At 37.1% G+C, this 27,840-nt stretch overlaps 1 protein-coding gene across 1 annotated transcript; it reads left to right on the top strand.

Annotated features, from left to right (window-relative positions):
* Positions 1 to 1,248: 1,248 nt before the first annotated feature.
* Positions 1,249 to 15,705, top strand: LOC119630276 (uncharacterized). Its single transcript, XM_062675100.1, has 5 exons — positions 1,249 to 1,399; positions 6,306 to 6,991; positions 12,514 to 12,532; positions 13,219 to 13,337; positions 14,676 to 15,705. Exons 1-5 carry the CDS (start codon positions 1,249 to 1,251, stop codon positions 15,486 to 15,488), a joined length of 1,788 nt encoding a protein of 595 aa, XP_062531084.1. The 3' UTR covers positions 15,489 to 15,705.
* The last annotated feature ends 12,135 nt before the right edge of the window (positions 15,706 to 27,840 follow it).

Here is a 27,840-nt window from a genome sequence, read left to right as displayed (position 1 = left end):
AGAGAAAAATGCTTATTGAGGGCGCACAAGTCAGTATCCTTGACAGAAGAGACCGGAGTTTTGCCAATGCCGACAGATTTAAGGAATCTCCAAGTATGAGCAGGGCTGCGATTTTCAAGTGATTTGTGAAAGTAAAGTCTTTTAGCATCTCTGCACAAACGGTTGCACCGGTTGCGCAGTGCTTTGTATATGGCCAGGCTGTGTTCAGTGGGGCAACGTTTGTATCTTCTTTTGGCTTTGTCCCTGCGAGCCATCAGAGTTTTAATATCCGGCGTTAACCACGGTGCAGGTTTATGTTTAATTCGAACTCGACGGACGGGGGCATGCATGGGGCATGGGGACTAGTTATTGGTTGAAGAGATTTTAATCCGCAGGATCCACTTGTGATGAAAAATTGTTTTTTTTAGTGAACGTTTGGTGGCTTGGTGCCTATATATGTCATCACAAATTCTTACCAAATGGCACCAGCATTAATTTGAATATGTACACAGCATCCACGAAAACCACATGACAACTCTCAACCTCATACGCTACAACAGAAAGTCTCAAAGCTCCAAGAGGTGCAAGAATAAGAGCAATTTTTATCGTCACCCACCGTACTCACCAAACCTTGCGCCGACAAACTTCTACTTTTACCAAAGTTTGGAGAACTTCGCAGGGAAAAATTCAATACCCGTGAGGCAGTACCAAATGCTTTGAAGAGTTTGTTGGCTCCCGTACACCTGGCTTCTTCAACAAGAGCATTGAAAAATTACCAATGCGCTGGCAGAGATGTATCGATATCATGACTGCATATTTTCATAAATATAAAGTAAAAAATACTTTAAAACTTTCTGTAAAAGAAAAGGCAATTTCTTGTCGGTTTCGTAAAAAAAGGTTTTTTTAGATGAAAGGGTTGCCAGACCCTTGCGTAGTCCCCAAAATGCAGGAGGACCACACTCTACTTTGGTCAGCGAGCCCATCGGATTTAGCCGGCAGCTAGATAGGCTGTATGTACTACTGACCACTCCATATATTTCACTGAATACACCGCGCGTAATTTGTTTCCAAATGATTCTTGTCCATCTGATGGTTGTCTGGAAGTGATCGCTCTTAGCGATAAGACCGCCAATTGTTCTTTTTTGTATTTAATGTATCGCACTGTTTATTTGTTTTTTGGTGTACAATAAAGAATACTCTCTTCACTCACTCCCCATTCTGCAACCCGGAGAACGCTCCCTACACTCCGTGAGAGCCAGCCCTGGGGAAATGAAGGCGCGGAAGCTCGGATGGCTCGGACATGCAGTGCGAATGCAGCAGGATCAGGCTGTGAAACAAATGTACGCAAATGTACGGGAGGGACGCTGCCTCGTAGAGAGGCCCAAGTACCGCTGGTTTGACGCTGTGCAAGGAAATTTACGTGAGCTCGAAGTGCCGGACTGGCAAGCTTGCGCAGCGCCGGGATGAATGACGGCATTTATTAGCGGAGACCAAGACCCACTTCAGAATCATAGCGCCAGCGCTGTAGTAATAAATGGAAATTTCAGAAATAAAGACCTAATAAATAAAATACCACTATTCATTTCCTGTCATGTTACTTATAATTGTAAAGCTACCACCGCATTTCTATCATATTATCTTAACATAAATCACAAGTACTGGCATATTTTCTTGATTTTCAGAAGAATAAGATGAAGAAGAAGAAATTGAATTTCGTCTCCAAAATATAGAAGAAATATATTGTTTTAGTGCTCTAAGATGTTTCGTAAGATCAAAGTTAGGCTCATGTCAGCAACTGACAAATCAGAGTCACTTGTAAACAAGTTCGAGATAAACTTGTCCCGGGTGTAACCGTGAGCATTTGTGCTGAACACAGTTTCAAAGTCGCTGCGATCAGATTGAGAATAAGAGTTTGGTCGAAGTCATAAGCTTATTGTTTTATTTGTAGCATATTCGATTTGTAAAATAACGCTAATTTACTTTATTATCTCCGGCCTCAGAAGGGAGTGATGTCTTCTTCTTGCCTTTATCCCAGTACGAGTATACGGAATCGGCGCAGTATGTCCTCTTTTTCTAATCAGGCCTGTCATAAGCCATCTCTGCACTCACACAGCTCTTTCGCATATTCTTTTTGTCAATCCACTCAAGTCTTTTAGGATTAATGTAGAACATAATACACTCGTACTCATAGAAAATATTTGAAAAAAATCCACCCAATGTGTTCAGTCTGCCGAATCTTATTATACCTTTAAACGAGCAATTCTTGTATATATATATAATTATATAATCTGAACCTCGGAAACGGCTCCAACGATTTTCATAAAATTTAGTATACAGGGGATTTTGGGGGCAATAAATCGATCTAGCTACGATTTATTTTCAGAAAAAGTTGTTTTATTTGTGTTTTCAATAATCAACTCTTCCCGACATCTATTGGCGAATAATAATACTTTTTTTTTAAATTGAGAGCAACTAACCGCTTTAAAGACACAACAAGCTGGCGTTATCAAAAAAAAAAACGAGCACAGCTCGGTCTTCATCTAGTAGTAATAACACAGCTCGATGTAAAAATATCCCTCTGTGTATTTTTCTCTAAATCACAATAATAATAATGAATTTGATTAATCGTGAAGGGATAACTAGAACGCGACTTAAGCCACTTCTCAAGAGTGTCAAATTCTTTTAATCCAGCAATAGTAGTGTTTCTGACCTTACCATTACCATTCGGGTTTAAAACTCATCAATAAAGCCAAGAATTTTGTAAACAGCCTACATCCACAATTACTGTCAAAGTAAGCGATGATCATCGCTTGGATTTGAAAATTTTAAAACACGAAACTAAAGATCTCTAAGACTGCCCTAATGGCTATCACAAGTTAAACTTAAACAAATATTTTAATGTGTGGCTTAGACCACACAATAACCTTCCAGTGTTTCCTCGCCGTTCACAGAAGGGTGCCTATGCAAAGATACCTTCATTTAAAGTTCACGCCCGGTGTGACACCGTGGCAAACTTAAAATGTACCTTCCGGCACATTTACTGTATGTAAAGATATTTTGCATGTGAAGGACTTCCTTTCAGTTTATGGCGATGTAACAATACATTTTGAGTAAAATAGGGCGGCCCGCACCAACTTGAAGCCCCTTCAGGTTATTCAATCCCGATTCAGCAGGATAGCCGTCGGAGCAACATGGTTCCTGAGGAACGTGAATCTCCGCGATGTTTTAGGCACCACAAGCACCGGTCACCGTCCTTGTCGAACCCGTCGCTTGCGACGAAGGGCTCGACGAGCGAATTAACCCATAGACACAGCCCACTGAGTTTCTCGTCGGATCTTCTCAGTGGGTCGCGTTTCCGATCCGGTGGTAGATTCTGCGAAGCACTGCTCTTGCTAGGGTCAGTGCTAGCAACACTCCGGTTTGAGCCCCGTGAGCTCACCTACACACGTTAGGGTGAAGCTGAAATAGCCTCTCAAGGCTATGCGTTTTTGGAACGAATTTCCTTATGGGACGATGCGGAGGGGTACCCTAACCGGGAAAAAACGTCCGTAACGTAAGATTTTTATTAGTAATGCACAGAGTGTACGACTTAACTTTGTGATAACGTACAAAAAATTACATATTTTTTATCATTCATTGACCACGAACTCAGAGCGTTCGTTTGCGCAATACCACTAACTCTTATGCAAACAACCGTGAATGAAGTGTATGTACCACAATAAGTTCGCACGTTACCGAATGACCGTGGGTTGTTGCGAAACCTCCAGTTTTATTTTCTTTATACCTCGAATAGAACTTAAAATTAATATTTTTATAATAAGGAACTTCGTTCCTATCCAGTGTCCCACGACACCACACATCTTTTTTTAATGTAATTTTGCTACTGCTTGCTCCAAATATTTTTTTAAGACTTAATGTCGCCGTGTCGTTTTGTGCAGGCCATGTACTCTAAAACTGACCATAATTTGAAGTCTACAAGGTTGAGGTATGGGCTAGATGAGGTCTTGAGCTCTTATAAAGTCCGGAACTTTGGTTTCAAGCCATGCTTGGGTAGTTCGTGCCTTGTGACCAGGTACAGAGTCCTGCTGGAAAGTCCACGGTATATTTTTAAATAGTGTATCTTGATACATTTTGACTGAAGTTTTCACGCCTTTTTGACAAAAATGTAGTTTTGTGACTCCTTGATAAGACGCCTCACCAAACCATCACTGAGGCAGGATGATGACCACGTTGTTTGTACCTTTCCTACCATTTGAGCAGCTTATTTAGAACTGCGAGCGTAAACTTTATCATTTTGCTTATTGTAGTGTTCTTCAATAGTGAATTTTTTTTTATCGATAAAGAGGATATTTCTGTGCCTTTCACTTGCGTATCGCGACAGAAGGTGTTTTAATCGATCCACTCTCTTTAATTATAAAGATTGATTTAGGGCATGTCCTGTATATCGACGATAAGCACCGAGCTTCAGGTCTTGTTTTATAATATACGACAGAGTCCTAGCAGGAATCTTCATTTCTCGCGATAAAAATTTTTGCTTCCTAATAGGGTTTCGACGAATTCTGGCTTTAACAGCATTAACAGCCTTTGTAGCTCTAAAAGGACTCGGCCATCGATGACATTCCGCCCGCATATAAAATCAGTCCGTGACCGTGCCGCGTTTATTCTCGGTAGACTCTACCCCATGATCTGTAAGCGGAGTAAAATGTCCCTTCGGAACAAGGTGACACTTTACAAAACTTGCATAAGGCCCGTCATGACTAACGCGAGTGTGGTGTTCGCTCACGCGGCCCGCACACACATAGACACCCTCCAATCTCTACAATCCCGCTTTTGCAGGTTAGCCATCGGAGCTCCGTGGTTCGTGAGGAACGTTGACCTACACGACGACCTGGGTCTCGAATCTATCCAGAAATACATGAAGTCAGCGTCGGAACGGTACTTCGATAAGGCTATGCGTCATGATAATCGCCTTATCGTTGCCGCCGCTGACTACTCCCCGAATCCTGATCACGCAGGAGCCAGTCACCGTCGACGCCCTAGACACGTCCTTACGGATCCATCAGATCCAATAACCTTTGCATTAGACGCCTTCAGCTCTAACACTAGGAGCAGGCTTAGGGACCACGGTAACCGTACTCGTCGAACTCGACAAAGAGTTCGCCGTGCAACCTAACCCATGAATCAGCTTGCTGAGTTTCTCGCCGGATCTTCTCAGCGGGTCGCGATTCCGATCCGGTAGTAGATTCATTCGCGAAGCAGCTGCTCTTGAGCTGTTAGGTCTCCTTCGGAGGCGCTCGGGTAGCTGTTAGTAAATCCCACCCCTTTGCTCGCCCACCTGTCCTGGTGAAACTGGAAAGGCCTCCGGGCCACCAGTAATTCTTCAATCATAAAAAAAAAGGACTCGGCCGCCCCGATATTTTCTGGTCTTCGACAGACGAAGCTTTGTTGTATCTCTTGATAGTACGATATACGAACATACGAGCATATGACTGATAACAAGCTTTTGAAGTTTCTGGAATACGACCGACGGCTCCATACCCACTTTGCGCAACGCGATCACTGCAATCCTATTTTCTCCAACACCCCATTCCATATTGTAATTGGATAATGAACACGAAAAAATATGTGAAACGGCGCAATACCGAAAAAAGTTTTTAAAATAATATACGTATTCCAAATTCAAAATAATGAAAAAGTTTAAAAAAAAATTAGTTTTTATGTAAGTAATTAGTATTTATGGCCAGAGTAGTTAATGTACACCTAATAATACATTCATATTAGACGTATATACATACATACTTCGTCTACTATATTAAACTTTATCAAAATGAAAATATGACATCAAAGGTAAGTAATATTAATTAAATTGAAATAAAACATTCACGTTTTATTTTGCAGACATTGAATCGTTTTATTAAAATATAGTCCTCATTTTCAATCTCTTTGCAAGTAAAACATTAATAGCTGAAAATAAAATGAACTGTATCTTTTGAAGAGACAGTAAACATGGACTTGTTAATGATATTTATAGCTATTATTAAACTTGAATTAAAATTTTGTGTTGTCGCCGCCGATGATACTGAATGACGCCGAATATGTACACTGTACACATTTATAGTTTATTTATAGTATATGTGATGCAGACAGCAATATGTAAAAAGTTAAATGTTATTGCGTGATAGGATCACAGAAGTGACCAACAATTTATCAATTCCGCTACTCAAAACGACTGATGGCGATATTTAGATCGACGAATATCGAGCTGAAAATCGCCATGCGTGCCTGTTGAAAATTTTGTGATTGCCCCTTTTTTTCGTTCGATGCAGGTCTACTGCATCGTGAAACATTATTAAAAGTCCGTCTATGGTGTGGCATGGTGTGGCATGGTGTGGCATGGTATGGCATGGTATGGCATGGTATGGCATGGTATGGCATGGTATGGTATGGTATGGCATGGCATGGCATGGTATGGCATGGTGTGGCATGGTATGGCATGGTATGGCATGGTGTGGCATGGCGTGGCATGGTATGGCATGGTATGACATGGTATGACATGGCATGGTATGGTATGGTATGGTATGGTATGGTATGGCATGGCATGGCATGGTATGGTATGGTATGGTATAGTATGGCATGGCATGGCATGGTATGGCATGGTATGGCATGGTATGGCATGGCATGGAATGGAATGGAATGGCATGGAATGGCATGGAATGGCATGGAATGGCATGGAATGGCATGGAATGGCATGGAATGGCATGGAATGGCATGGAATGGCATGGAATGGCATGGAATGGCATGGAATGGCATGGAATGGCATGGAATGGCATGGAATGGCATGGAATGGCATGGAATGGCATGGAATGGCATGGAATGGCATGGAATGGCATGGAATGGCATGGAATGGCATGGAATGGCATGGAATGGCATGGAATGGCATGGAATGGCATGGAATGGCATGGAATGGCATGGTATGGCATGGTATGGCATGGTGTGGCATGGTATGGCATGGTATGGCATGTTATGGCATGGTATGGCATGGTATGGCATGGTATGGCGTGGAGGAGTTTATTATCAAGCGTTCCTCAGCATCACTCGTAGTTTGTGAAGATACAGAATACAGAATACGAATCGTCTTTCGTAAATATACGCTTAGATTATTTAATTATTTTTCCATCAATTCTCCAAAAAGTTTTGTTGACGATTGTGTTTGATTCGGACGGACTCGACTGCGACTGCACGGCGTGTTCCAGAGGCGATCTGTTTCCATCCGATTGATGCGTGTAGATTATAATTTTATTAGCTGTTAAATCGTCCAAATTCACCTGAAGATTGCACACCGACGAGAACTATTTACGAATAACGTCACGAATCACACGTACGGAGTCTTCATTCCCGCAAAGAACCAAAGGGAAACGGGGGTGACTGAAAATCAGCGCTGTTCGATTAATTATCAACCATGAACAGCAATAGCTGAGCCACCTCCTTTTGCCTTTTTCTCTTTTTTTTCTTTTCTTTTTTTTGTATTTCATTTTATGATGTGAAAGGCAATAAATGATTTTTATTATTATTATTATATTATTATTAATAATCATGGACAACCGCTTACTCGGTCATGAAACATTCATAGTATGTAATAGTATAAGTCAGCTATTGCAACCACTACGACATACATCACACCATCAATTGATACACAGATCTGAGTGTTTAATCTCGCATTTTTCACGGACGACCTTGCCCATGAAAACTGTTAAGCCACCGAAACTACGGATATAATATTAAAATGAGATTAAACCATAAAAGTAGCCATGATTAGGTCTACAATTCACAAAAACTAAAGATAACACAAGAAACACAATTAGGTCGTGACCTAACAAATAACAAAAAAAAATGACCAAGCAGAAAACGGAGATCAACTTTTCCTATATCATTGCCCTCGCAAAGAAACAAACTAACACAATCTAACGTATATAAACTTCACACGACTCCCAACACAAAGCCACTTGTTTATAACCTACCCTAAAGAGCTGTGATTGCTACAGCGTACTACCAAAATAACAATTAAACTACCCGGAAACGACAAACAAAAATCAAACGTAATCCATTGATTTACGAACTACAGGAACTGTATGTTTTCGTTTGCAATGTAATAAGTAACAAGCAGTTATTCGAGTCACGCGCGGCATCGCGACAAGGGAAATAATGAAGGTAGTAGTAGGGTGTAATGACCAACGGTCTTTAAGATCCTAGCAAAACCCTCCGGGTACAGTTTATTCGGAAGAGCTTTGTCAAGAATATCGGTATCGTCGACACTTGTGTACGATACTCATTGTATATTTGTTTCGTTAATGTAATTGACACTTTTGTTATCGACTGTTTATTATTGATGATCGTTAAGGTAAACAATTTTCATATGGGAACAAGTTTGAGCGAATTGGAGTTGAACCATTGATCCAGGAGATAATTTATGAACGTATTTTTTTTAATTTATTGCATAGACGGATTGACGAGCTCACGGCCCACCTGGTTTTAAGTGGTTACCGGAGCCCATAGACATCTACAACGTAAACGCTGCCACCCACCTTAAGATATGAGTTCTAAGGTCTCAGTATAGTTACGGCTGCCCCACCCTTCAAACTGAAACTCATTACTGCTTCACGGCAGAAATAGACAGCGTGGTGGTACCTACCCGTGCGGACTCACAAAAGGTCTTACCACCCGTAATTACGCAAATTATAATTTTGCGGAACATAATTAAATACTAACGAACCGATTTGATGAAACTTAATGTAGATGAAAGCTTTTATTTACATGTAACAAGGGTGGCAATCAGTGGTTTCGTGTGACTATATGGGTGTACATGGGCGCTAACCGCCATTATTGGCAATAACTAATAATAATTTTTTTGTCAATTTATTCTACGTTTAGATTTATTTGTTATTAGTAACATGAAACTATTATTTTACCGTGTTTAATATTTAGTAGACACAGTTTTGACGTGAAAATATATCACAAGATGTTTATATTTAATTTATTGTTTAAAAACTGTCAGAACACTGAAATATTAATAATAAGTATAGATATAAAAAATAAAACTTGTTACAATTTACATCACATAATACTATGAATAAATATTGTGCCTAATTGTTCATGCAAATGGTGTTGTTCGCGCAATCTATTATCAGATTGGATAATGTTAATGTTTGTTTATTTTACTTGGGAGTCAAGTAGAATTCACTTAAAATATTTATTTTGAATATTAAGCTAATTTTTTTTTATTTTTTATTGCTTAGATGAGTGGACGAGCTCACAGCCCACCTGGTATTAAGTGGTTACTGGAGCCCATAGACATCTACAACGTAAATGCGCCACCCACCTTGAGATATAAGTTCTAAGGTCTCAATTATAGTTACAACGGCTGCCCCACCCTTCAAACCGAAACGCATTACTGCTTCACGGCAGAAATAGGCAGGGTGGTGGTACCTACCCGTGCGGACTCACAAGAGGTCCTACCACCAGTAAATAATAATAATAATAATTTCATAAATTGTTTCGTATTTTTTCCCCAACTTTTAGCTGGTAGCCTAAGAGGCTATTCCACGACCGGCGTTGGTCAGTCGGGCATCCTAGAAGTGGCACCGCGTGGATAGCTTTGTGAGCTAGGACCTAATAATCATCAGGAAGCAGAAAATCAATCTCTCTCTATCAAGTTTTCTATTTGCTTTTCAGAATACTATTACCTTTCCTTAATGATTGCCCTTCCGATACGCGCGCCTCTCGTGGTGATTGTTCGAAGTTCTGCCAGAGTGGCTTTGCATCATCATTACAGTAGATGGCGCCACACACATACTAGATAGCATTATCTATTAAAATTTTACTTTAATAATTATAATAATACAATCACTTCGCCAGTGGTTTATTTCGCTATAATTTATGAAATATAGCGATCTGTAATGTTGAAAATATAATGTAATATACCTAGTAGAAGAAGTGCTAGGCGTCTCAGTATAGCTGCTTTAAAATACAATCGAGACATCGATCTCATGTATTAAATTGAGTGGTGGAAGACTAATTCTTTCTAGAAAACAAAAACAGAAAGTCTAGAATTTAAACTTACATCTAATTCAGAGTACTTATAGCATTGAAATCATCGCCCACTTAATGCGCAATCCCGGGAAAATGATATGTTAGATATTATGTGTTGTTCTTAAACCGTATTTAAAAAAAGTATCGTCAGCAATAATCACCGTCTTGCTAGTGCTGAGCTTTCCTTATATGTGAGTAGGTAAATAATATGAGCGTCATAACGTTAGTTTGCGACCCATAGCAAGTTGCCATAGCTGCTGCTAACTAGACCCCTAACCGGCTGGCTACAATAGGCGGTTATGGGTCGAACACACACCATCCGCGCTCTAGTCACTTCCTAATGGGACCACCTGATTAACTCTCAGTGCTGTTAGTTGCTTCACATTCTAAGCATAAACCAAAACTAAGGCTTTTGCTTATGCGGTTGATCGTACGCACGGCTCGCCTGTTACTCATCGAAGAGTTCAACTCGACACTTGGCTAATAAGATCATCCACATCCCACCTGCGCTAGCAGAACCAGAAGAACCAGAGCTAACTACCTGTTAACGCTGGATAGTTCAGCGGATCACCAGCAATCACACCACATAATAATTAAGGCACTGATTATTTCCACGATAGATTGGTGATCACTAAAATTGATAACACTGCCATCTATGAGTGATTAGTTGGACTAAATAAAATTACATCACAAAATTTTTGACGAATGTTTTAGTTTTCTAAGAAAATAATAGATGGATTTTGATATTGCAGTTTTAGAAAAACCGAAACTTTAAATTAAGAACCTCATGCTCTATGCGATCGTCGCTTAGTTTCAAATAATAAAACAAGCTAGGTATCGGCGTTCGGTTGCATGTTAGGTATATGAATAGTTTGTCATTTTAGAATGAGCTTAGTTCGACTTTACAAACCAAAACCGGTACTTAACGTCGTTGTTGTAAAACGTACCTATAACTTTTTACTTCATAAAACAGAATTAATTGGTAGAATTTTCCAGATTGTTAAATCAAAAAGTACACATAGCTATTAGTTTGACAACAACGATATCCGTCTTACATTTAAACTAGGTACCTTTTACTAAAAACACGCTTTAAGTTATTAGATCATTGACATTTCTCGGAAACGTCTTTTGATGCTAAATTTAAACTCGATAAAATGTAAACATTGAACGCCATCTTTATGATAGCTGAGAACGAGGTAAATTTTGCAAAAAGGTCGTCTCAAACGAGTTTCATTTTGTTATGCTTTAAAGAAGTCGGACCATATAATTAATAAAATATTAGTGGTCAATGCTTGGTCTATCCTAGAAGGACCGGTTTTTTTGAATGATCGAAATGCATTCTTGACTGTAAATGTTGCACAGTTACCTACATATAGGTAACTTTTTTATATCTCATATTAAATATCTAGGATTAACAATCAGGATTACCTACTTAGAGTAGCAAATTTATATTATGAATTCCTCATACGTATTTATAAAAAAACTAGCTTTACCTTCCGCTTCGCTGGGCATTTAAAATTAACATTATTATTTCTCATCCCCACAAAGATTCTCATCATTAACGTCCCCGCAACTGGTGTAGGGAGTCCAACACTCATATTAATATTAGCGTATCCATTAAGTACATGTATTTTCTACATGGATACCAAGTTTCAAGTCAATCGGATGCACGGTTCAGTAGTTATAACGGAACATCCGGAAAAACCACTGTAGATTTATATATTATATTAGTATAGATATTCTTGTAGGTATAACGAAGAAAAGAAAAAACCTTCCACCAAGCGGGTGACTGACTTGGTAGGCTGAAGGTCCTAACATTGTTGTTTGAACTTTTATATATGCAGACTTATTTTGAAAATGTCGTAAGCGAGATTCAGGCATCTGTCAAACATCTTGTGTTGTATCATGACTATCTTTTATATTGTTTTTTTTTTGTTTTCCAACCAATGCTGATAGAATTGACAGGCTATTTGAGATTCTCCTTGACGTCTAGGTGAGCTCACGGGCCTCAAACTGGGATTGTTGCTAACACTGGCACAAGCAAGAGCAGTGCTTCGCAGAATCTACCACCTGATCGGAAACGTGACCCACTGAAAAGATCCAGCGAGAAACTCAGTGAGCAGGTTGTTTGAACTTGTAGGCAGACTTATCTTGAAAATATCGTAAGTGAGATTCAGGCATCTGTCAAATATGTTGTGTTGTATGATGGCTACCACCGCATACTTAAGGGTTATTTAAGTCATGCCATTTCTTGCCACAATACCTATAGGAATTGATCGGGCGTCTTACATATTAGAGTCTAACAATTAGACCGCGACTGCTTTACGTACCAACAGAAGGGATTTCGTCGGTAGGTTTAAACTAGTAATTAAAAAATACTTTTATGTTTTTATTTATTTAAATACTTAGTCATTTCTCTTTGAGTAAGCTCTTATTTATTCTTCATAGTCACGCAACACTAAAGACGGTAAAAGATATTATTATTTTTGCATTCTCAACGGAGACGTATTTCGGAAGCTATAAGGATGAAACTCCTTTGTCAATAATAAACGATAGTCAGTTACAAGTTCAAGCTTCAGTTTCCGGACGTCAAGCCTCTAGAACTTCTGGACGGGACCACTTGCTATTTAATTCTAAGCAGAGATTACCAACAATAAAATAATTTTACTAATATATATAGTTACTAATATTATATATAATATACTAACATAATATATAATATATATAATATACTATGTATAATAGTATGTGTACCGGTTTTATAAGGCGCATAAGTTATAATGAACAACATTACCCTTAAAGCATTGTTTTACTAATCCTTTATGCACTATAGTACTTGTGGTAGGACCTGTTGTGAGTCCGCGCGGGTGGGTACCACCACCCTACCTATTTCTGCCGTGAAGCAGTAATGTGTTTCGGTTTGAAGGGTGGGGCAGCCATTGTAACTTCCTTGAGACCTTAGAACTTATATCTCAAGGTGCGTGGCGCATTTACGTTGTGGATGTCTATGGGCTCCAGTAACCACTTAACACCAGGTGGGCTGTGAGCTCGTCCATCCATCTAAGCAATAAAAAAAACCTACATTCAAAGAGTTGCATACACCAAAATATAGCCCAGAAAAATAAATGTAACCTAATAAAATTGACTACCTAGATAAACGTTTCAAAACCCCTGGAGTAACTCAGACGGGTTCAGTCAACCCTGGCGCTTCCCGGTCCCTCATTGCACTCCGGCGCAGTCATTGCAACGCACCAACGCAAATACAGAACAAGGTGAGTTCTAATATTATTCCATTCAAAATCATATTGAAAACAAATTAAATTTGTAAAAAGATATACCTATATACATATATTCACGAACTAAAAAGTAAAAAAAAACTAGACTAGAGCGATGTATAAATAAGCCTTTATATATTATACCTTTTCTGAAGTTACATTAAAACAGTTTGCTACTAATTTTATATCGTAAAGCGACTCTCATCTATATATTAATACGTGAAGCAAAAACTTTGTATCCCTTTTTACGAAAATTGCGCGGACGGAGGAGTATGAAATTTCCCACAATTATAGAGAATATAGAGTAGGAGTGCACAATGTTAATATTTTTTTAAATTATGCCTAAAAAAGACATTAAATCAATAAAAAAAACATTACAAACACTACCATATATGTATTTGACGCACATACGCATGCATGATATTTATTTATTGTCAAACTTTTGTTCTTGACGTCTGTGGTCAAATTGAGAATACATTAAATATTGTTTGTCTTTATTAATATTTTTCTATAGTGTAGTCTTGACGAAATTTGTTTATAGAATAGTCTTTGAAAATAGAATCATAATAGTGTACAAACTTTTAATTTCAATTAATTATAGTCGAATTTCGACTACCGGGCGACCACTAGTTGCATTCAAAATCATATTTAAAACAAATAAAATTTGTAAAAAAATATATAGCTATATACATATAATCACGCTCTAAAAAGTAAAAAACTATGTATAATAAACCTTTACGGTAAATATGTATTAAAATTCAAACAAAAATTTAAATTCATTCGATCTACGAATTAGCAATTCAGCACCGAAGCTTGTCTAATATAATGTTTTTATTAAGTTTTTCGGAGCAATACGCGCATATGGTATAACTTTTCTAAAATTACATTAAAACCGTTTGGTACTAGTTTAATACATAGTGTACGCGATTCACCCTCATTATAAACAATCAGTAAATACCAATCAACTTTTTATATATTTTAGATTATAATATTTTAAATTTAATTTAACCTTTGAAACCATTCATAGTAGCTCATTTTAATTAATCACTTAAACACTTTCAAATTAATTCACATATTCTATAGACAAGTTCACTCAAAGTTGAGCGTATTAATTTTTTAAATATTCACTTATACACGTGTTTGCCTAAGTTTTGGAATTTGACACGAACTTGATTCGAAAATATAAAATATTTAAAGAAAAGCTTTGAAAAGACTAAGAGGAAATAATACTTAATTATTTTTATTTTTGCCCATTTCAAAACAAATCTTAAAATTTTATTTAAATCACTAATTAATTCAAGAGATTAATTTATTCGTGTAATACTCGTATTTCAGATGCAGTGCTTCATATGCGTCACGTACATGATTGTACTATGCACAGTTAATCCTACCAAAACAAGAGAGATAGGCATTGGACACAGCAAGCGTTCGCTCTTTCACGACGTTTTGCAATCGTTCAGGATTCACGCTCATCTACCCGAAGACGTAAATCAAAATGAGGAGAATAACATAGCTCAGAATTATGTCAAATATGTTCTCGAAAATGACCGGCAATTACAAGGATACAAAGATCTAATGCCCAGAAGAAACGACCGACTAGAAATGCCACCTATGAAATTCCGGTACCCGAAAAGTCTTCGCGTAAATAAAAATGACAACAAACCAAACTTGAAACAGATTAAAACAAATTTGAATATGATTATGAATAATAAAGATAAATATGCTAATGGAAATTCCGATGTAAAAGGAATGCTTGCTTTACAAAGTGAACGTGATTCACAAAAACCACAACACACTTCTTTAGTTAGTTCCAAACAGAATCCACTTGGAAATAAGGATTCTCAAAGTGAGAGTCAAATAGTAGTACTAACTAATGATTCAGATTTCGGTGAGATTGACTTCGACGATTTAATTACTACAAATCCTTTCCAGGCTGTGGAAGAAAAAAATACAAAAAAATATGCGGAAAACAATAGCGATCCTGTTAAAATTACAGGACAGAGCATGAACGTATTAAAAACCAAGGAAAAGAAAATTGATGAAGACATGATCATGTGTGAAACAAAAGAAAATAACTTTAAGAAAAACGCTAAGACTGACTTTAGCAAAATTATGCAAATTGTCCGTAAAATGCTAAACTATCACTGATATTTTAATATGATAGTTGTCCTCAACATAAGTAGCTTATTTAAAATTACTAAAAATACTGTGTCAATTCTTCGTCTGATATCATATTCTTTAATATTTATGAAAGGCATTTAGAATATTTTTCGATATTAATTCTAATTAGCTTAAGTATTTTGTTAAACATCCGATAGAATGTAGTCAGAAGCAATTTATAAAGAATAAATAGATTTAAATTAAATAATGTATGTTTCTATATCCGAAACGGATAAAGATATACTTTAATAAACTAACCTACTTACCGTTTTTTACAAGATTAGTTTATGAATCTTGAAATGCAAAAAAAAATGTTTGATGTGTTTTTCGAGATTTGCTTTTAATCCATCCAGTACTCCCTATTTATGTCGGAAAATTTTCACCAAGTTTTCACTCAAAGTTTCCGATTAATGGGATGAATATGGAAAACACAATAGGGAAAATTTTCCATTAATTTAAAATAGCTTTTACATGCAGACAATTCAACCAACTAAAGGCCTCCTCAATTGGTAAATTATATGAAAGTTCCATTTACATAGCATTAACGGGTATCCTATAATTCTAAACAGAAACTAGTCATCAGCTATTTGATCATAATCAAGTCGTTTTTATGTCAGAGAAGCTGTAACTGATGCTATAATAAAAATTACATTATTGTAATTAGAATAATGTGAGCTGCAAAAACAAGTCTAATTTTAATTTTCAATCAATCATTTTTTCAATCCATCATTCAATCTTTTTATGTGTAAACTAGTAAATATGGCCAGCTTTGGCAGCCAATCGTTAATTTGACTTTTATTAGATCGTTATCAAACCATACGGGATCGGCCAGCAAGGACAATCTGAAGATTTCCCTAAAATTTAATTGAAATCGGTCCAGTCGTTTCGGAATATAAGCACAAATACATGAATACACCAATCGACTTATATCCATATATCGTATAGAAAATAGAGAGCACTATGAATAATATTTGGAAAATTGAAACACCCAATTCAAGCAGCTTCCATTTCCTTCAGAGTCCAGTGAGCGCAGCTATCTGATCTGACGAACGGTTTGATGGTCGGCCGGCGAGTCTTTTCCTTTCTACCTTGCCCACCACAGTCAATTTGTCAAAGTTGTCTGGTAGCCGCCGAGTAATGTGACCAAAGTAACCAAGAACCTGGTAGCAACTCGTAGACAGTCTCGTTTCTATGCGAAGTTACTCGAGGACAGATTGATTGATGGTACAAAGAGCCACGAAGGGTTTTCAAGGACACGACCTTCAGCAATGAATTAGGTATGCGACTAAGAAGAAGAAGAATTCAAGTAACTCAAATACTTCATATACAATTCTTTCTAAACTACTACACTAATTTACTATTAAAAAAAAAAGTTGTTATAACTTTGAAAATTCTGATGATATAGAATTAAAATTACCGTTTTACGAATACCGCACGCATTATACTCATCGTTTAATGAATCACCGAACATTGGGTGTACGACCAAATATTTTGTACTCAAACCACATACAGATCGAACCTTTTGCGGAGACGAACAACGGTGAATACCGTTACGTTACTGTTCGGTTCACTCAGGTTTGTGGGTCTTGATAATACAATTTTACTTTTATAGTTTAATGTCTCTTTTGTTTAAGACAGCGCGGTTAATATCCGGTGGTCGAGGTGCGCTACTTCGCTCTTATTTCATTAGCAGCATTTCAGCATCATCAACCCACAGATGTCCACTGCTGGATGCAGGCCTCCCTCAAAGTTAACCACAATGGCCGGTCCAGTGCGGCCCGCATCCAATGTATTCCCGCGACATTTATGAAGTCATAGGTGTACCTCGTGGAGGCCTAGCCAAGCTGCGTTTTCCGGTTCGCCACCACACGAGAACTTATTGTCCACAACGCCCACCTGATCTTCAAACAACATACCCTGTCCACCGCCACTTCAACCTCGTAATACTTCGGGTTTCACCGTCAACACACACTGGTCAAACCTGCGTCTACCTATTCCTACCGGTAGGTTATTAAATCTTTTTATTATTAATTTTTCTGAACTCTGATAGCTACTAAGTAGAAGGAGAGTAGTATGTTTAGTCTACACACCTTACGGAAACTTATTGGCAATAGACAGCGACTTGGTTGTGGCCCTGGCGTTACTGATCACCATTAGCCACGGTCAGCCATCAGATAGGCTGTGTATTCGTCAACCTAAAACAGCAATAACAAAAACAATAACTTCAGTCTATATTCGAATTTAAAATTAAAGGTTTAATCTTAAGGCTCTTCGACATTTTTTTTTTAAATAACTTTATTATCTTCTTGTACACCAGTCTTAGATCGTTTCATGATAATAACTCTAAATTATATAATATATACTAAATATACGTTATTCGTATTCATTAATAATTTATTAAGTTCCTATCTATCTCTACTCTAATATTAAATTAAACCGACCAGATCCATTTCATTCCAAATCATTTCCATCAAAGTAAACGACTAACAGTTTAAATTGTTTATAAAATGTCATCGACTATTTAAATTTGTAACTCTTTGGAATAAAGAGACAGGGAACAAATAATTTTCGATTGATATATTATAGGCTTGATGGTCATCATCATCATTCCTTCCTATTACCCTCTGCTGGGGTGTAGGGATCGAATTATATTAAAGGCTTGATGGTATTAAGGTTAAAGTGTTTATTGCGAAAATTCGTTTGTACACACTGCTAAAACTATATAATTATTAGGTAATAGAAGCAACGGATTTGATGACTTACCTAATGTTATGTATAATATCCCGCCGATTGTGTGCACTCTTCAGCTAGAAAATCTCATAGAAAATTAGACCCCCGAACAAAAAACTCAGTTCTTAAATGAATAAACTCATAAATATCATTATAACAGATAACGTTGTATCCGTAATCAACAAAACCCACTTCATAATGATATTTGAAAATTTATACTAAATGCAGGCTCACGTACTGAATCTCTAAATTCATTAACACTTAAAGTTTGTACCTTGGAGCTTTAATATTTCCAAATGACTTTATACCTGAGACATGTTAACGAATTATTAGGATAGATAATTGTTTATATTCATCTTTCTTGGTCATAAAACCGGTTTGACCACAGCCGTTGCACTAAAGATTGATTTGGAGTTTTTAGCGCTTGGGTGGTGTCGTGTGAATTGCTTTAATTCGTCAATTTAGTGTCAATTAGTGTTTTTTCTGGCTTAAACGTAGTGTGATAGCGGCTAACAACGACTTAGTATTTGAATCAAGTGCAAGAATGGAGAAAAATAAAACACAATCGTCGGATATGCGTTCTTGAGTTCTTGTTAAAAGCCGAACGAGTCCCATTAAATTTACGCAATTTTATTGATATGGATATGGATAATTATATTTTATGGATAATATAGATTAATAAAACAAATAAGTTAAGCTAAAAGCTGAAGTAACTAAGGGCCGTAATAAAATGCATTCAAGACTTACAAACAAGTGTAATTCTCATGTCACATGGGACACATCATGTGTGTATAGAGCCTCCAGTGATTTACATCAAGTTCTTCGCTAGAAGTAATAGTGTTCTGTGATCAAGTTGACTGGGCCTCTCTTCTGCCAATATCGGCAAATTAAAAAACCTTTCACTAGATTTTTGCAAGAATCACAAACTCTGGATGCCAAAATGCTCGAGATCATCGTTAATATTTCGTATGTTTCTAGAAAGGTTCAAGTACTTTGATATAGTATGAGTCTTTTTAACTTAATGACATATTAGATTTACAAAAAAATCGTAGCGGACAATGTGGAGTTGTCTAATATTAAATAAAATGTATAAATCGTTTTTGATAACCGGAAACAACATTAAATAAAAACATTTGAAAAAAAATATATTATACTTTAACAATTTAAAATGATTTGATAGTTCTTTTTTTTAAATCGTTCGTTGACCTATTTGATTAGTATGTAAATCAAAATGTGACGTCGTAAACTGAACGGTATCTATCATAAAAATGTATCGTAAATATCCTTCTATACTATTACTATAATATATATAATATAATATAATAATATTAATATTATAAAGAGGAAAGATTTGTTTGTTTGTTTGTTTCGAATAGGCTCCGAAACTACTGGACCGATTTGAAAAATTCTTTTTCCATTAGAAGCCGACATTGTCCCTGATGAACATGGCTACTTTTTTTTTTTTTTTTTCATTTGTGTTTTAATGTTTCCGAAACGAAGCGAGGGCGGGTCGCTAGTATATGTATAAATTTAAGACGATTCTGTGAGCAATAAGAATTGCCAGCTCTAGCAAAAGCCTTCATGTTCAGGAACTGTTCTAATCGCCGCGTACCAAAATAGAATATCACCGCTAGCGCTGCGGCTATAGACTAAATCAATAGACTCAGTTTGTAAAATGTAGACAATCTGAGAGATGTCTTGTTCGAGATGATACCGGCATCTCGTTTTTACCATCGCACCGCCCGCCGCCGGAGTAGAGTTCATCCATACTACCTGGAGCCACTGCGGTCATCCACAGTGCGTTTCCAGAGATCTTTTTTGCCACGTACCATCCGGCTATGGAATGAGCTCCCCTCCACGGTGTTTCCCGAGCGCTATGACATGTCCTTCTTCAAACGAGGCTTGTGGAGAGTATTAAGCGGTAGGCAGCGGCTTGGCTCTGCCCCTGGCATTGCTGAAGTCCATGGGCGACGGTAACCACTCACCATCAGGTGGGCCGTATGCTCGTCTGCCTACAAGGGCAATAAAAAAAAAAAAAAAAAAATTTGGATTTTCTGTGTATCTTCAACTCACCGTTGGCACTGCTTTAAACACTCGTTACTAATATTATAAATAAAATTAATAGTTGTAGTAGTAGAAAATAATAGTTTGGTAAAGTAACTATAAATTCCAGGATATACCTTGAATCGGTAGCATATGGTGTTATACATCATGTGTCAATTCTATAAATACTAATTCAATTACAAAATACAATGCAGCTTTAATGAGCGTATTCACGTTGAGTTGTCTTAGGACGACCTCGGTCTTATATTTAGTGCAATAAAAAAAAACATCGGTTGTCTGTAAATTCGGTTTACTGACGATAGTTGAATATGACAACGTCATAAGAAAATACTGATGGAATGGTTTCATTTTTCAACTATCGCAATTATCGTTGCTATAAACAATTGACACCATATTCACTTTCACTGAACTTCATACTTGACGAAAACATGTAAATGTATTATTGTATAGCAGCTGTCCACGCGGATGCATTGCTCACTCAAGTAGGAGAGAGACAGATGTCAAACACTGCCGAACGGAAAGGCCGATTGTGCCTCTTTGTCGCTCGTTGCGCGCTCTCGCTTCCACTTCAAGCCTTAAATGGAAAGCTTCAGAGCGAGGTAACGCCGCATGAGTCATGTTTTTTCGTGCGTGCAGCCGGCTCCATCGAATTATAAGACGTTGTCACGTCAAAAAGAAAAACATATTTTTCGTGCTCGTGTTCGAGGGCGTGCAGGATATGGGACTGGGCGGCCCAAGACGATAAAGGCCAGGTCTAATTATAGTAGAAGTCCAACTACTACCCGGCACCCTCGCCCGATCTCTACCCGAGACATTACCCGGGAGCTTTAACTAAACGACATTCACATTTTCGCTTGGCGTCATCAAGACCAAATTCGTAATCGCCTTAAGTAGATCAACGGTTAATTAAGTTTCATATTGTATTTTGGAAGCCTTTTATAAACAGGATCAAATTTGGCTTGTTGTAAAAGGTCACTAAAATAGCGTGATCACATCGCGCAACTAAATAGACAATCGCCATTTTTAGAACGGACTAATCGAGAATATTTATGCAAAGCGATGTTTATAATGAGGTCTTTTTTATAATTGTCATTTACACTGATAGATAAGCCCCAACTTAAATGATCCTAAATTGTGATGGGAAGTATCTCCAGTCTGAAGAGTAGATACTTAACGATATGTTTGACGTTGTTTTAATATTGACATGTTTCTTGTTACTGCACCTTGGCGGACAAGTTCATCTGTCGCTGTATAGGGATCACCGGTACCTTAAAATCTCACAGCTTTAATGTGGCTATCCAAAATGGGAAACATATCCGTAATATGCGCGATAACACCTACGCCATTTTCCCCACCCCCCCTTTTCGGCCAGCCCATACCGTAACCTCGGTAGGTACAGCAGGCGTCACGCTCGATAGAAGTATAACGTTCCGTCCTCATAATATTAAAACAGAAGTGATAAGGCTATCAGACCCTTGAAATCGAAACGACCCTCTACTTTGCCGCACAAATCGACGGTGGTGCCAATGCGAGCTTACAACACACCGCAAGTAAAAACACTGCACGATGTGCATTACTTGCGATGAACCATTAGAAAGACCGCCTTGATCTTTGGAGCGCAAAATTTAAATTAAGAACCGCTCGGCTCCAAACTTTTCGTGAATAAATCCGAGGCCGTCGAAAAATTCATTTAACCCTTTGACTACCATGTAGGTTACTGGTGCCCTACGTGACGAACTGAAGTAATTATCTGGATTTCTGTTACTAAGTTCCTGGATTGCTTAACTTTGCCTTCTTTTATTTTTAATGTACCTATGTTTTAGTCTTTTAGGTCTCTTAGAGATAGATTCAGTCTCAGTATCTTCGGATTCGTCTTTCCCAGAGTCTACTAGATATTCCAGTGCCTTAGTACAAAGATCAAAGAGAGAACACCGGTCATCGTTCTCGTCGAACCCGTTGCTTGCGACGAAGGGCTCAGCGAGTAAATTAACCTACAAACACAGTCCACTGTGCTGCTCGCCGGATCTTCTCAGTAGCTCGCGTTTCCGATCCGGTGGTAGATTCTGCAGAGCACTGCTCTAGCTAGGGTTAGTGTTAGCAACGTTACGCTGAAATGACCTCTCAAGGCCATCAGCTTATATTTAAAAAATGAAGAAGAGAGAAGTTGACATAATTACTTCAGTGCGCCGCGTAATGCACCGGTGACCTACATGGCAGTCGACGTGTTAATAAACATCTTAACAGTGTTCATTAGCTTAATTGACAGTTTACAGTTTTAATAAGCACTGCATTCATTTGGTGTAATTAATTTCAATTCACAATTTAATCTAAATGTAAAATATAAATGTTCTCTTAGCGTACTATATATAGTAAAGCTTGATTTCTATAGCGCGTATTTCATTTTTCATTTGCGTTACCTGTTGATAGCATAAAATAATTAAAGAAAATAAAAAGTCGTTTCTTTTCTATTGCCAAGCCCACAACTAAAAAACAGCAATGAGTGAGTGAGTGTTTAGTTTATAAAAAAAAAACAAAAAAACTGGGAGCAAATCACGCACGGTCATCCGGCCCCAAATTAGGATTCCCTGTGATGCCAAAAACTGACATACATACTTATATACGTTTAAATATATACATCTATACTTAATATTATAAAGAGGAAAGATTTGTTTGTTTGTTTGTTTCGAATAGGCTCCGAAACTACTGGACCGATTTGAAAAATTATTTTTCCATTAGAAGCCGACATTATCCCTGATGAACATAGGCTACTTTTTTTATTATTTTTTATTTTTTGTTTCATGTGTGTTTTAATGTTTCCGAAGCGAAGCGAGGGCGGGTCGCTAGTATATAATATATAAACCCAAAGAGCAAACAAACTTGTTTATCACACGAATGTTTGCCAAATGTGGGAATCGAATCCACAACCTTCTTCGCAACAGTCAAGAAAGCTAGCTACTGCACTATCTAGTCAGTCAATACATACCCATATAGAAAATAGACAATTTATAAAGCTTAACCAAAAGATATATTTAATAGAAACATCGGGAATGGCAGGTACTACAAGACTTATAATTATAGACGCTTTTACGAGTTGTTTGTACAAAGTTATTATTAAAACGATGTGCAAGTCATTGTAAGAAATTTCTAATGACGTTAACACTCATGAGTGCCACAAAACCGCGTCCAATTACCTATTTTAAAAATTAACACAAGTGAAAGTGGCACAACTAAAAAAATGTCAATCAATTCTTAGTTACATTTGCATTGTTTGAAACCTTTCTTTTTAATTTAAATTAAGTTATTAAGTAATATTAATTAAATATTAATTGCAAATACGATTTTAGAAGTCGGATAACGGTTGTCTTATAATGATTCACAACGTGATTGGTCCCGCTGAACTTGAGACGTGAGGTCAAAGTTAGCAATCATACAATGAAGTATTGTGTCTCATCCTTCAAACTGGGGCACAAAACTGCTTCGCTATAGATATAGACAGGTCGGTGGTATTCACCCGTGTAGGCTCACAAAACTTTTTACCGGCAATTTTTACGCATTTTTTTTTATTTATTGCTTAGATGGTTGGACGAGCTCACAGCCCACCTGGTGTGAAGTGGTTACTGGAGCCCATAGACATCTACGATGTAAATGCGCCACCCACCTTGAGATATAAGTTCTAAGGTCTCAAGTATAGCTACAACGGCTGCCCCACCCTTCAAACCGAAACGCATTTCTGCTTCACGGCAGAAATAGGCAGGGCGGTGGTACCTACCTGCGCGGACTCACAAGAGATCTAACCACCAGTAAATTTTGCATTTCTTTATAAGTAGACGTATGTATTATAAAAAATAAAAGCAATTTACAAATATAATTACCAAAATGAAATTAAGAATTAAACTTTTTGCACTTTATAAAATATGATAGATAGGATACCGAATTAGAAGCGCGGTCATATATTTCTGACTTGTCCGTATAATTATCATATAAAATTGAGTTAGACATTTTATAAATTGAAAACATGGGCAGTGATTTTGCGCCATAACTTTTATTTTTATTATTTTAACATGATAGGCAGACTAGTTCACGACCTGTCAGATGTTTTACGGTCGTCAGTTCTACACGTGAATTATCATCAGATATTGTCATGTCTAGATTTTCTAACGAGAGAAACTTCTAACTAAAGAGCTTCTGCTTATACAATGGAAGATTATGCTTATAGAGAAGCTTATATGCTAATAGAGAACTTATGCTTATACAATAATTCAGTTTACCGATTATATTTGACTGGTCGTGTCACAAGTATTGTCACAAATCTCTAAATATACGTGTGTATGTTTGGGTGTTTGTTTTCTATACGATAATGTTTTCGCTGGTACATTATTTTACGTACAAACAGATCTTCAAATTGATTGGTAGTACAAATTTAACGCGAGCAAAACAGCGGGACCAGTTTGTAATAAATTAACTTTACTACAAAATTGTTATCTTAAAATATTGTGTATATATATATAATTTTTTTTATTGCTTAGATGGGTGGACGAGCTCACAGCCCACCTGGTGTTAACTGGTTACTGCAGCCCATCGACATTTACAACGCAAATGCGCCATCTACCTTGAGATATAAGTTCTAAGGTCTCACAGTATAGTTACAAAATAGTATGAAAACAGACTTAGAAAAATATAGTTAATTTTGGTTTTAAATCATTCAAACTCCCTTCTCTAATTTACAGCACACAAGCTGAGAGCCTGGTGATCTATGGTAGCGGATGTTGCATGTCTATATATACCCATATAACCTTGATTAGGTGTGCTCTGAGAACCTTCAAAGAGTTTCAGTTTGTTTCATCTTAAATACAAGCTATTTCGCAAATCATTATATAATATATTAGAATAAGATCATGCTCAGGTTCGATGAACTATTCAATATTCATGTAATGGTAATAAAAAACCAAATCAGTTATTAACTCACGTTTTAATACCGCCAATAATAGCAGGCAGATCTATAAATTTTGCTAGTGCTATTATAACTATATATGATGTTATTCTTGAATCACATGTAGATAATTAAGTATTATTTAAAACATTTTTTTTATATCTGCGACAATATTTCGATGCCTCTAATGAACACTACGCTAACTCCAAATTCGTAGATTTACAGGAGGAGCGTTTAAACGAAAAAAAATTATACAATCTTTATTATTGCAGATATATTTATGTTTTTTTTTGTGTAACTAGCTGATCTACTCTTGCTTCGAACTCCATCAATAAATTTCATGAAAATTTCAAAATTTTGAGTTAGAGTAGTGTTCATTGGAGGCATCGATTTGAGTCTGCTATTACATCGCTACGAGCGCTTGTAATAAAAATTATTGCGGGAGTAGCTGGAATAGCTTCTTAGACTACCTGCAAATAGGTAGGAAGAAAAAAAAGTTAAATCCTAATATATTTATTGAAGTGGGCCTTATACGATAGAATACATGATCGTCATTTGTTTTTTTTTTTTGGAACGAAGTTCCTTATGGGACGATGCGGAGGGGTACCCTAACCGGGAAAAAACGTCCGTAACGTAAGATTTTTTTTAGTAATGCACACAGTGTACGACTTAACTTTGTAATAAGGTACAAAAAATAACATATTTTTTTATCATTCATTGACCACGATCTCAGAGCGTTTGTTTGCGCAATACACTAAGCAAACAACCGTTAATGAAGTGTACCACAATAAGTTCGCACGTTACCGAATGACCGTGGGTTGTTGCGAAACCTCCTGTTTTATTTTCTTTATACCTCGAAGAGAATTTAAAATTAATATTTTTATATTAAGAAACTTCGTTCCTATCCAGTGTCCCATGACACCACACATCTTTTTTTTTTAAAAACACCTTTTTTAATAGTCGCTTTTCTGTCCTAACTAAACAATTATGTTCTGATATAAAACAAATTCGTTCAGTAATGAATGACCAAAATATGTTTTTACTATCACGTTTTATAACTCAGTCATTTCTAAATACAGAATATAGCGAGTTATGTTGATGTAAAAAGTTATTGACAACTTCCTTTTAACGAATACAAATGTACAGTTATATCTTTTAAAGGATAATTAACTCTGAAAATTTAAGCTTGACTTTTATACTGCTGATATGTTTGGCACTGCGATTGAAATCATTTCTTAGGCTCGCCTTGACGGATTATTTAGTTTTATTACTGGACTATCGTCGCCTTAATTATTAAAAATAAAAATTGTTTAACGTGTATATTTCGTGTGTAATGTGAATTCGTGAAAACTGAAGTATAATTTAATTGGGAAACATTTTGGTTATTTTCCTAGATAGACAGGCCAAGCCGAGGTAAATATGATTCAAGTATCAATTTTATAGTATAACCTGCTCTTTTCGGAATGTCCGAACACTTTTTCCAGAAATAGGACGGAGCTAGTCGTGCAAACAAATAGCACGCTCCAGCATCAACGAGTGCAGAAATCTTAACGGACCATCCAGAAATTATTTTGATCGCAGAGTGTTCACCTAATCTTGCCTACAGCAGGAAATCATAATAAATAAATAACTGAAAACAAATCACGGAAATTAGGATTCCCTGTGTTCTAAATACCTTTTCTTTTTCTTTTTTTTCCTGCCTATGCTGATAGCCTTGAGAGGCTATTTCAGCTTCTTCTTGAGGTGTAGATGAGCTCACGGGACACAAACCAGAGTGCTGTTAACACTGGCCCTAGCAAGAGCAGTGCTTCGCAGAATCTACCACCGGATCGGAAACGCGACCCACTGAGAATTTTCAGCGAGAAACTCAGTGGGCTGTGTCTGTGGGTTAATTTACTCGTCGAGTCCTTCGTCGCAAGCGACGGATTCTGCGAGGCATATGACCGATGCTTGAGGTACCTAAAAGCACCGTTAATGGATCGGGAGGATCTGTAATGACGTGTTTAGAGCTATAGGTACCAGAGACTGACAAACATACTTATATACTTTTAAATATTTAAATGAGATGACAATGAGAAAACAAACCTATTCATCACACGAACGTTTAACCCAAGTGGGAACCGAGCCAACGATCCTCGACGCAACTGTCAGGGGTGCTAGCTGCTACACCACCGAGTCAGTTAAATAATCAGGTCAAAAAGTAAAAAAATATGAGTATATAAGTATATATACTGTAGTATATAGTATATTGACTGGCGAATGAGAAGTGTTGTGGTGCAGTAACCATCATTAGCCAGAGAAGATTGGTGTTCCATCACATACTGCACTAAAACTCCTAGCAGGCATGTGGTAAAATGTCACTCCCCATCTACGTGTAATAAGCTTTTTTTTGTATGTTTCACTAGAACAGCTGACAAACAATAAATCACTAATTTGAAAGTCATGCTTCCTTGAATGTTTGTCTATGAGTTTAATAGTCAGCTTTAATGTATTTAGGCCATTTTAAAGTCCATGGCCAAGTTCAAAAAGCTTAAAGAGATTGTAGTACTTATTACTAGTGCTTCTACATTTGTTATTTTCCAAATTATCGATATCGATGAAATATATATTATTTTA

Source organism: Bombyx mori, chromosome 22 (genome assembly GCF_030269925.1).
Source record: "Bombyx mori chromosome 22, ASM3026992v2".
Taxonomy (NCBI): Eukaryota; Metazoa; Arthropoda; class Insecta; order Lepidoptera; family Bombycidae; genus Bombyx; species Bombyx mori.
This window is presented reverse-complemented; position numbering and strand designations above follow the sequence as displayed.